The 12,262-nt window shown below is 45.4% G+C and overlaps 1 protein-coding gene across 3 annotated transcripts in view; it reads right to left on the bottom strand.

The window, feature by feature from the left end:
- The window catches only part of Ahcyl1 (adenosylhomocysteinase like 1), a 42,885-nt gene extending 35,814 nt beyond the window's left edge, over positions 1–7,071 (bottom strand). The window contains exon 1 of one of the 3 annotated variants that reach the window (XM_070006247.1): positions 6,729–7,071. In XM_070006247.1, coding sequence (XP_069862348.1) covers positions 6,729–6,848 — 120 coding nt within the window. In that variant the 5' untranslated portion in view covers positions 6,849–7,071. Of the gene's footprint in view, positions 1–6,142; positions 6,243–6,728 lie in introns of those variants that run through there. The other 2 variants (XM_070006248.1, XM_070006249.1) reach the window with 2 other exon arrangements.
- Between the last annotated feature and the right edge of the window lie 5,191 nt (positions 7,072–12,262).

The raw sequence follows: 12,262 nt of genomic DNA, 5'->3' as shown, positions 1-12,262 counted from the left end.
CAAAGAGCACACATTTCTGCAGGAAAGTATCAGTTACCCATAACTAGGAGCAGGCTATTTAGAGCAGTGGGGGGAAAAAAAATACCTTGGGAAAGAAGTCAGGCGTACACAGAGATGGGATCTGAAGGTGGCAATATAAAATGATGTCACAATTCGGAAGAGTCTTTTGGAATTACTTCATGGGATTCAAAAAACAACTGAAATTTGAGGAAATAAAAAACCCAAGAGCTCAGGCTAGCCAGTGCTTGACAAAGACTCACATTTTACAGGATCATCCTGTATTACAAGAGATAGGGCAGGGGAACAGATGAAGCACAGCACACTTCATTTTCATCACAAGCTCATAGCTATCACGGTCTATAAACGGAACGATAATCAACAAATATTGTAGTCTTCCACAGCTATTAGCTCTACTTAACATTTCTGTCAGGGAATAAAAATTTCCTGTTGGAAGGCATTCCAATAGAAAATGTCTGAATTAGCTCTTTAAGAATATGAAAAAATTTGGTTTCTGCTTCAACTATTGTACCATCTAGAGAGTTACAAACAGGGTGACCACATAAGGCAGGATGCTTTTCAGGGTGTCTTTAACTTCTACTGTACACTATTTAGTTTGTTGTAGAGGGAAGTTTAAGAGACTGGGTAAGTACCTCAGTCACCTTCAGAAAAGCCACCTTTCAGCAAAAAGCTGGAAGTGGAGTATGGCTCAAGTGGTAGAGCACCAACCTTGAACAGAAAAAGCCCAACAAGGCTCTGAGTTCAAGCCTCAATATCAGCAAAAAGGAAAAACAAATCAGATGGGTATAAAAAACTTTATTACTAGCCAATTTATTAAAATAATCAAATAAAGGGGAGTGAATGCTGGTCTACAGACTAGTATGAGTACAGGTAGCAGAATAAACTTATTAGGGGGCCACAGGCAACTAAAGATTGGTATGATTCTTTGAATCAAAACATCCTTTACAGACAACTTTACAAGAATTTACAGGAGAGTGGCTCAAGCCTGTAATTCTAGCTACTCAGGAAGCTGAGAAGTAAGGACCAAGGTTCAAAGCCAGCTGGGGCAGCAAAATCTATGAGATTCTTATCTCCAATTAAGCAGCAAAAAGTTGGAAGTGTGGTTCAAGTGTTGAGAGTTCCCACCTTAAGCAAAAAAAGCCAAGCCAGAGATCCCCCCAGTTCAAGACCCAGTTCCAAAAACTATGTAAATGAAGTAGGCCAGGCCCAAAGAAACACAGGTCCCATGGTTTCCCTTATTTTCAATACTAGTATATGTCTAGGACAAGCAGAAGAGCTCAAAAGCTATGTACATATGTCCATATAAGATGATGATAGGCAAAATGAACCCCAAGATAGAGACACAGTGGTTTTATCTTTCTTGCTGTTGTTTTTAATGTACTTACAATGCACCATGTGAGTTTTTTGTTTCTTTTGTATGTTCTCCCATGACACAGATTCTGGTGTCCTGAATCTTGTATATACATTTTTTTTTTTTAATTTGGGGAGGGAAAGGGAAATAACAAAATGCTGAAATAAGGTTACAGGATGACCCACTGTAACAACGAGATGTACAAGACACTATGTTGGAAATGAACTTTACAACTTTGGGGGGGCGGGGAGGGAGAAGTCCGGGAGGTGGGGAGGGAAGGAATGGTAGGGGAAAAACAAAGGAGGAGATAACAACAGTCAATAGGAGATATACTCATTACCTTACTCATGTAACTGTAACCCCTCTGTATGGTATTTTTACAATTAAAAAATATTAAAAAAGACTCAGTTCCAACACACGCACACGTGCGCGCACACGTGCGCGCACACGTGCGCGCACACGCACACACACACACACACACACACACACACACACACACACACACACACACACACACACACACACACACACACACACACACACACACACACACACACACACACACACACACACACACACACACACACACACACACCCCCCCCCCCCTCCCTACTGGGTAACACACTGGCTCCAAATGATATCCTCTGATAAGACAGAGGATGCCTATTTATAATCTTACTAGCAAAACATCCAGCCAACAAATAGACTTAATACTTGAATGAATTAAATCAAACCAAACAAGAAAAAGACAAGAAAGTCTATAGAGAAATCTTCTGGGCTGGGGATGTAGGGCAGAGATAAAGCACTTACCTAGCATGTTTGAAGCCCAGTGTCTGAGCACCAGTACCACAAAGAAAGAAGGGGGGGGGGGGAAGGGGAGGACAGCAGCTGCTCTAAAGAGAATCAGGAGATACTAATGATGTAGAGAGAAGAAAAGCAACCAATCTAACTTCTTCTCAGTGATTCTAAGGAGGACTCATATAAATTCTACAAACTGCATCAAGAATTCACCCTAATTGTGAAGAGAGAAGGCATATCCTTGGACTTCAGCTGTCAAGTTAACACCTAAGTAGTACTCACTGGGCCACGCTTGATGTGCCTCCCAATCCTTTTGAAAAATTAGTGCTACATAGTCTTTACTCAAATAAAGTATATTTTAAATGGTTATTTTATAAAGGTGATGTATAGAGGGAACACAGTTACATAAGTCCAGGTAAAGAATGTATTTCTTAGCCGGGTGCTGGTGGCTCATGCCTGTAATCCTAGCTACTCAGGAAGCTGAGATCTGAGGATCGCGGTTCAAAGCCAGCCCAGACAGGAAAGTCTGTGAGACTCTGATCTCCAATAAACCACTCAGAAAACAGGAAGTGGTGCTGTGGCTCAAGTGGTAGAGTGCTAGCCTTGAGTTGAAGAGCTGAGGGACAGCACGCAGGCCCTTTTGGACAATCTCATTCCTTCCCTCGCTCTATCTCTGTTTTTCCTTCCCATCCTTACCCACAAGTTGTGTAGTTCATTTTCAACACTGTGTCTAGTGAGTACCACTGCTGCATTTGTTCACCCTTTGAAATAAAGAATACCTTGTAAGTGAAGTTGCTTCGGTATTCTACTTTCCTACATTTTGCTAGTGGTAAAGATATGACAGCACAGATCCTAGGTCAAATGCCTATTGTGACACTCAGCAGAAGTCTCCCCCAAAATGATTAGAAGTTCAGAGAACAGCTAATGTTCTGAATTAGGTTTTCTAGAAAAATATGTTTACCACAGGGGGTTTCAACAAGAGATTTGAGTTATTATATGAAAATAGAATCAACTTGACACAATTTCTGAGGGTCCAAGGACAATTATCATCTCTGCAATAGCAGAGAGAGATATAAATATCCAGGAACTATGGCTAACTAGGTAACTTATTGGCTTCACTGTCAACATGAAACAGGGATCTTCTTTAGCTGAGGCACAACCTCAAGGACTCCTTTCCTCATTTCACATTTTCCTGAGCTGTTGCATCTGTAATCACTGTAAATTGTGACCAAACCTTACCATGTGAAACAAAGTGTAGCAAATGTGGTCCAAAATTTTTTCCTTTATAATTCTGTCAGGACAAGCTGTCTTCCTGAGAAACTGGTATTTTATTTCTCATGCCTGATAAGGAGACTATACCTCTGTGATTCATTTCCTCTGGCTGCAAGGATCTTTAGAACTGCCCATAATCTTCAACCTTATCATTATCTTAACCCTCAGTGTTAATATCTTCACCTTTAATTCTATAGTTTTGTCTTCCTAACTCTATCATGTTTATATTTTCTTAAAAGCTACCTCAAATGCCCACTAAAAAGAGAATAGACTTATTGCATTTGCTATTTTAACTCCCAACATGTTCTTATCTCCACCTGCTCCCAATAGACACTTATTTGGCAGATAAGGAAACTGAGGCTCAGAAGCTACTGAATTAAGAGGGTACCAATTTTGTTCACTTTTTTTTTTTACGGGGATGGGTGGGGCTGGCCATGGGGGGCTTGAACTCAGAGCCTGGGCGCTGTCTCTGAGCAATTTTTGCTCAAGGACAGTGCTCTATCACCTTGAGCCACAGCACCACTTCAGATTTTCTGGTGGTTAATTAAGAGATGAGTCTCATGGACTTTCCTGCCAGGGCTGACTCCTAACCATGATCCTTAGATTTCAGCCTCCTGAGTAGCTAGGATTATAGGTGTGAGCCACTGATGCCCAGCTTTGTTTACTTCTTAATTGATGGGCAGTTCAGTCTACTTTCAACAAAGTAAATACACAAAATAAAAGCTGACCAGAAGGTACATTAGGATCTGGACTAAGGACCATTAAAGTCACCCTGAAGTAACCTATATCCTCTGGCACCAGTTACATCTCAATTCCTAAGGGGCCATAGGGATGGAAATGATCCAAAGATTTCTTGGTCTAGAGCCAAGATAGTATCCTCGTGAGGGAAGGACTACATCATTTCAAGAGGTTGTTTTCTAACGTCACTCAATACTATGCCAATCCCTCCCCCACCAGCCCCTCCTTTTCCCTTCCTACCTAGGACCTGCTATGTGACCTTGACTAGTCCTCAACTGGTCCATTAACTAAATAAATGCCTTTTATCATCACTAGGGGAAGGGCAATTAGTCATGATCCAACTTTAGTCCAAGAGCTATGTAAATGCAACACAATAAAGCTTAGAAACAAGATTAATAACATGGGGGACACATTTACTAGCAAATGGAAACTTACAACAGGGTCTTCCCACATTCTTTGCAGAGATTTCTTCTTCTACCTAATGGAATATGAGTCTCTAAAAAATTAACACTTGGCCTCACAATAATACACATTAGCAACACTCCTCCTGGGAAGAAGAAAGGCAAAAAGAAATTTATTCCTGGTGGGCAGCCATTTGACATTTCAGTTGCTGGTTAGCCAGGTGGGCAATAAACTTTGGCTATTTACTATAAGCTTGGCATAATAGCAATTGTAAACAAGTCTCTGCCTTACTGGGAGTTTGCAATCTACAATACAGACTGGCTCATCAGTACTGGTACTTGCGAGAATCCAGGCTTACTAAAATAAAGGCAAGAAACCATAAGATGTCTAATACTCAAAGCAACTAGACAAAAGAGGAGGCACAGGTGGGAAGATGAAAAGTTGAGGGAGGATTAGGCTATCAGGTTTTTTCCATTCTTTCCCCTCACTTGAGTAGAATTAAGTATTTGCTTATAAGGACTAAAACTGCTTTTCAAAGAATAGTACAGACTACAAAGGGTCACCTCAGCAAAGCAGTCAGCTGAATTGGGAGCACTAAAGTAAGGTTAATCAGACTCCTTAGGGATCATTCATAATCTTTTTTTGGGAGGGGGGGGTGTGGTTTAGGTCATGGGGCTTAGGCTCTGTCCCTGACCTGAGCTCTTTTGCTCAAGTCTAGCACTCTACCACTTTGAGCAAGTGTCACTTCCCGTTTTCTGGTTGTTAATTGGAGGTAAGAGTCTCACTGACTTTTCTGCCGGCGCTGGCTTTGAACCGTGATCCTCAGATCTCAACCTCCTGAGTAGCTAGGATTACAGGAAGTAGACCTGTGGCTTAAGTGGTAGAGCACCAGCCTTGAGCGGAAAAAAAAACCCTAGTACCCAGGCCCTGAGTTCAAGCCCCAGCTCCAGCACCAGCATGTGTGTGCACACACAAATACTATTATTCTTGCAAACCTTGTTTAGTTTTGTACAAGCCCTGTATCCCACCACACATGGCAGGCAGGCATCGACAGCTATCAAGCCATGTCTTTCTACATTAAGGAAGCATTTCTCCCAGTTCTCATTGACTTCACAAGGGTTCTCTGATCCAACTGTGAGGGTGCCAGGTAAGTGGAAAGTCAAGAAGAAACGAGAAAGCCCTAGGGATCCCAATTCCATCACTCCAGTCAGTTTCACTAAAACCTGCCTAGGTTGCCATTTCCAACAAAAGTACAAGAATGTCCTTTGAGCTCAACCCACAGTATAATAGACTCAACTTGTTCCGCTTCAGTAAATGCAGTGAAGAATGAGCAATCGTTCCTTACCACCACCCACCTCTCCAACCCACCCAAGCTCCTTTCTGGAGGGATGTCTTAAGTTTTCTATTCACATGACTCTAGGATCAACTGCATCCTTGACAGTGTCGGCTGTCACCAGCCCTCCAAATAGTCCCTTCATTACAGTCGAAGCAAGTGGAGGACCACGGGGGAGGGGGGTGAAAAATCGGTTTGAGTTTCCAGCTCATTATTCTCATGGCCTTCACCTGCATAAAGGAGGCAGTTCCACGCATTCTTTTCTCTTGCCTCTAGGCTATCACGCAGTTGGGTAAACGGTCACACAGCTCCCAAAGATTTGCCCCAAGGAACCTCTGCCAGATTCCCCCGTTGACCTGAGGGGAGATTTTCTGTAACACCCACATCCCTCCCCCCACCCCTACCCCCCACCCCGGGCAGGTCACAGAGGTCAGCTGAGTTGGTTTCACCCCGGCCCGCTCCGATCTGTTCAAGATCCTTCTCCCAGGAAGTCAGCCACAAATTTAAGGCCTGGCGCTCGGTCGGCATTCAAAAAAAAAAAAAAAAAAAAAGATCCCGGAGGGTTCGGGCCGAGGGACAAAGAAAAGCGAGGTCAGGAGCGGTCTCTTCGGCCGGGGATAGGCCTGGGGCCGCTCACTCGTCACCCCCCCCCCCCCCCCGGCATCGTCTCAGTCGTCCCTGACCGCCCCCAAACCCCAAGCCCCGACACACTCCGAACTACCCGAGCCTGGGCTTGCTCGCGCCCCTTCCGCGAGGCCAAGGCCAGGCCTCCCCCCCGCTTCCCCCCCGCACCCCGTCCCCCGGAGCCCCCCGCACCTTCTTGGGCGCCTTGGTGACGGTGGCCATGAAAGAGTACTTCTCGGCGTCCTCGATCTCCTTGGCCTGTTTCAGCTCCTCCCCGACCCCGGGCAGCGGCATCGCGTCAGGCATCGACATCCCCCGGCCGGCCCGGCCCGCAGCTGACCCACCGCCCCCGCCTCGGTCCCTCGCGGACGCCCGATCGTCCACGCGGCGTCCCACCACACGCGCTCACCCACCCTCCCGCCGGGCCCCGAGCGGCGCTGCCTGCGGGCTTCGGAAGCGTCCCGACCCACGCCTCGTCGGCGCCGCAGCCGGAGTCCGCCGGACAGCGACGGCGGGGACAGAAGCACCAGAAGCGGCAGCGCGCAGCTCCGACCTGCCCGCGCAGCCACCTCCGCTACACGCAAACACGCACGCAAAGTAAGGGTAGAGGGCGGTGACGCCACGTCAAGTACTGGCAGCTTCCAGACGCGCAGGGGAGGAGGGAAGGAGGAGGTGGGAAGAAACGGCGCTCGATCATGACGTCACCGCGATAGGCTGGCTCCCTACAAGTCGCCCCTCCTCCTTCCCCGGCTCGAGGAGATTCCTCGGGTGAGTCGTGCCCTCTTGTTCCGCCAGGTGGCGCCATCAGCACTGTGAGCCGCGCATGATTCGCCTAAGGATGCACTGGTACTGAGGGCCCTCGTATTATGGGGTTCCCAACAAGGCCTCAGGGGGGCATAAGTGATGCTTAGGTGCAGAGTTCAGAGCTTAAGGTACGACGCATCTTGCAGCCGTTCCTATGAATAAACAGCTCACTCTGCCTCTGTCCTGGAGCAGAAGTCCTTTCCCTTTTGCCCCTTGACTTCCTAGGAGTGGGACAAACTCAAAGTAGTCTGGTTTCTGCACAGCCCTGTGTGACCTCCACCCCCCATCTCCTCTTGGGGTTTGCTGTTTACAAGACCTTTACGCCATAGCTCTAATGTGAGCGGTCATTGGGATCAGAGGGTGAAGAGCCAGAGTCAGAAGGAGAAGCCCCAACCAGAAACTCCAGGTTTCCTACACCTAGCTTCTGCCAGCTCTCTGACGGCACCCTGGGTATTCACAAGACACACTTTCTGGGCCCTACTATGTGTTAAGTCCCCGGATGGCAAAGGTGCACATGACACGTTTTCTGTTTTGCAAGGCCGGAGAGGCAAAGCTTGGTTTGTAACCTAGTGTCAGCTGGGGTAACTTGTCCTTTGAGATTCAAATGACATTGGCTTGAATTCTCATGTCCTGTGGAAAGTCCAATGCCCTCCCCAGGATTTCTGTGAATTACATAGATTTGCATGGTCACCTCTGGCTCTGGTTTTTTGCCTTGTCTGGAATTTTGTTCACTATTCTGTTTGTGTGTGTGTGTGTGTGTGTGTGTGTGTGTTTTCTTTAGTTTTAGTTATCACTTCAGCTCCTTCCACCTTCCAACTCCCACTCCTATTCCAAAGTGACCCCCAAAATGAGGCTGTCACATGTAGCAGAACTTTTTATGAAGGTTTGTGGGTCACAGGGGAGAGATTACATCACAATTATTTTAAATCACATCTCTGAAATGTTCTGGAAAGTTGTTTTGCCTATCTCACCAAATGATAGTAATGATTTCTCAGTGGTCACAACACCACCCAAAACTCCCCAGCCATCGTCCATCAAGCTTCATCCTGTTACTCCCTTCCCTTCCTTTCAGCCCTCTCTTCCCTCCTTAGTTGACTAGAAGAAACGGCATTCTGCTGTACTGTGCTGAGAAATTCAACTCTTCTTAAATGCCTTTTTCCTAAATTTCTCTCCAAGCCCAAGTCTTTTGTTTTCTTGTTTTTGAGACAGGGTATTACTATGCAATTTAAGCTGGCCTAGAATCCAGCTGGATTTGAGTTTTAAAATTTTCCTTTGATAGTGGATGCTAGTGGCTCATGCCTGTCATTCTAGCTACTTAAGAATCTGAGATCTTAGGATCATGATTTGAAGCCAGCCTGTGCAGGAAAGACCTTGAAACTCTTATCTCCAGTTAACCAGTAAAAAAAGGCTGGAAGCATAGTTGAGGCTCAAGTGGTAGAGCACCAACCTTGAGCAAAAAAGCTAAGAGACAATGCCCAGGCCTTGAGTTCAAGCCCCAGTACCTGCATTCTCTCTCTTTCTCTCTTCTCTGTCACACACACACATACACACACAAATATTCCATTTCCCAAGTGCTTTGTCTCTACCTCTTACGCCCATGCTAGGTCATAGCTAGGGCTAGGATCACTCTAGTTTCAGTGTTATGGTGGTGGTGGTGCTGCTGCTGCTCTGAGAATGTTGACGATAGGGTTGTCTCTACAAGGGACAGAGCTTTGTTTAGTAGTTTAGGCTAAGAAGAAGGCCAGACTCGACTTAAGCACTTACCTGAGTGCTTAGACTGTTAGGAGGTAGATAAACTGACCTTGGAGATGAATGTGTTCATAAGGCAGGAGAACAGCACTTGCTGTACTAGAGACAAATAGGCTTCTGTGGTTCAGATCAGACCAGGGCTAGGCATTCATGGACACCAGCCACTGTGGAGGACATTGTGTCTGCCATTCCGACTATGTATGGGCTAGAAATCAAAATGTTCACCCAGCCAGGGAGTGTGAGAACATAACATACATAAGAAGCACTGTATCCTTTCCCCTTCTTGCCCAATCCCAAGATAGTATCACATGGCTCATCTGAGGAGATCACCGTACATGGATGCTAAGAAATGACTTATCTAGCCTTACCTCTCTGCTCTGAAAGCCCCTCTAGTAGCAACTCACATCTCCAATCAGTACAATCCACATGCAGACAAGAGCGCTACCCAGGGGCCAGTGTTTGAAAAGATCAGGACAGTGCCGCCTGTTGTGCGCGATAAGTCTCCCAAAGGCCTGGAGACTGGAGGGGACCTTGTGCTAGACAAGAGTGGCCTAAATATAGAGGAGAATTGGGAATTGCTGTCACCAGAAGTGTGGCACTGGGGTTCCACATGCTAATAAATATTTATTCTATATATTTGTTCATTCTTATATTCATAAAATATATACTGCCATGTCTTGTATTATGATGTTTCAGTTAACAACAGGCTGATTATATGCAACAATGGTTCCATAAAATTACAGTGAACATTGGAAGTGGCGCTGTAGCTCAAGTGGTAGAGCGCTTGCCTTGAGCTGAAGAGCTGAGGGACAGCGCCCAGGCCCAGAGTTCAAGCCCCACGACGGACAAAAAAAAAAAAAAAAAGAGTGATAAAATTACAGTGAACAAAACATTTCTCTCACTTTGTTACACAGCAGCCCAGGCCATGGTCATGTCATAGAGCCACATATTTCTCTCATTTTTATGCTGGTATTACTGTAAACACACCTGTTTTGGTATATTTAAGGGCACAAATACTTAGCATTATGCTACAGTTGCCTATAGTATTCAGCCCAGTAATGTGCTGTTTGTAGCCTAGATGCAATGTTATACTCTATAGTCCCAGTGTTTACAGTGCTGTACCCCCTAGGTCGGTGTGGGTACATTCTGTAGTGTGCACACAATGATGAAGCTATTCAGCAACGTCATTTTCACATATAGCCATTGGTAAATTCTAAGTGACTATATTCAGTGCAGAAGACAGGCCAGGGACTGGCGTGGACTCAAGAGACTATTCAGACAAGCACCAACCTCTACCTGGGGCCAGGTGCTGTGGGCTGAGGAGATGATCTAGAAAAACAAAACATCTTATGGAGAGAGATGACACATGCACTGGCTTGACAGAGAAGCAGTTGATGAAGTAGAGAAGAGATTCCAAGCTGAAGCCACAGGCAATTGAAATAAGTTGGCGTATCAGGGGAAGGGTCTTCAGGCATACGACACAGTGCAAATGAGGGCTGAACTAAAGCTAGATCCTGTAAAGCTCTGCCACCCCATGGCAGTGATGTCCATCCACCGTATTGGGGAGCATGTGGGGGAGGAGCAGGTCTTTGTGCTGAAACACAGGATCAGTTTGAGACATGCTGAATTTGGTGTGTCTGTGGAAGGCACCGTCCCAGCTTCTCAGGAGAGCCTAGTTTGCATTTTTACACCCATCTTCCTGCTAGCTTGGCACTCCACCAGAGAAAGACTATACTCGCCTGGAGGTCTTTTACTTCCTGCAAGCCAGGCCTTACTGTAGGTAGAGAAAAATTGCAGCGATATTGGGTGACAGTAGCGATATGGAAGCAGCTGACCGGAACAGTGGCCTTACCTCCAGCTCTCCAGAATGGACAACCCCCTTCTGATCTACTGTCTTCCTTTCAGCCACACGCTGACATGGTAATTGATGTAAAGAACACTCCGGGATCCATATAACAGATTGATCGTCTACTAGTGGGCCCAGGGTCCTTTGGGGGAAGCACCCTTCCTTTCTGGAGTTTCCTGCATTCTTTCCCAACCTCTGCGTTTTCCTTTCTGAAATTCCAGCAGGGAAGCACTCGTCTCTCTATGGCCCCTCTTTGCTTAGTATCATCATATTCACCCTTATCTTTTATTATAATTTTGAACATTGTAGAAAAGAAAACCTTATACAGAGAAAATAATCTCTTTTCATCTTTGCAGTTCACTTCTGGCTTGTTGACTGGCAGAAGCTTATTTTACATACCCCAGATCAATAGGTACTTGTCATTTTGTGTTCTTTTTTGTTCAGATTACAATATTAAAACACACATTGCTGCTGCCTTCAGAGATAGTTTACATATTTTGTCATTTTCTGAGTTGCCCAAGTGTTCCATTCTATTGCCTTATGAGTTTATTTGACCATTTTCCTCTTGTTGGTCATTTGACTGGTTTCCAACTCAGTGCAATTGAATGGAGTATGTGGTTAGGGAAGGGAACATGGGTGTGAGTGCCTTTCAAGCAAAACAGGCTAAAGGTCTTCTGCCAGTGTAAGGGAGCCAAAACCTAAGTAGCAGTACCAGTTATCTGGGCTGTAAACAGTAAAGCTACTTTTGGCATCCAAGATCCTGTGCTGGGAACTCAGGAACTCCTGACTGGGGGTGGAGGAGGCATGGTGTAGAGGAGTCAGAGAATCTGTGTATGATGATGTGGACTCCAATCTTAACTCTGCTACCAACTCAGCCACTGGGATCTTGGAGTTCTCCAGACTTCTCTTCCCTCATGCAAAACAGTGAGCATTCTCCTTGAGGGACTTGTGGTTATCTAATCCAATCAGATAATAAATACAAAAGAGCTTTGATCAGGTTTCAAATAGTAATTTATACAAATATAAATGACTAAGATGTGGGTCCTGGCTAAAAAATTGAAGGGTAAAAGAGTTATTTTGCGGTATGACAATGGTGACTTACATCTGTAATCCCAGCTACTGAAGAAGCTAAGATCTGAGGATTGCAGTTCGAAGCCATCCTGAGCAGGAAAATCAATAAGATTCTTATCTCTAAGTAACCACCAGTAAGCTGGAAGTGTTAGTGTGGCTCAAATGGTAGAGCACTTCAGCATTGAGCAATAAAGTAAAGGACAACACCCAAGCTCTGAGTTCAAGCCTCAGGACCAGCACACACATTTAAAACAGT

Source organism: Dipodomys merriami, unplaced genomic scaffold (genome assembly GCF_024711535.1).
Source record: "Dipodomys merriami isolate MVZ:Mamm:240054 unplaced genomic scaffold, mDipMer1.0.p SCAF_7, whole genome shotgun sequence".
Taxonomy (NCBI): Eukaryota; Metazoa; Chordata; class Mammalia; order Rodentia; family Heteromyidae; genus Dipodomys; species Dipodomys merriami.
Note: the sequence above shows the minus strand (reverse complement) of the source record. Positions and strands in the feature narration are given on the sequence as shown.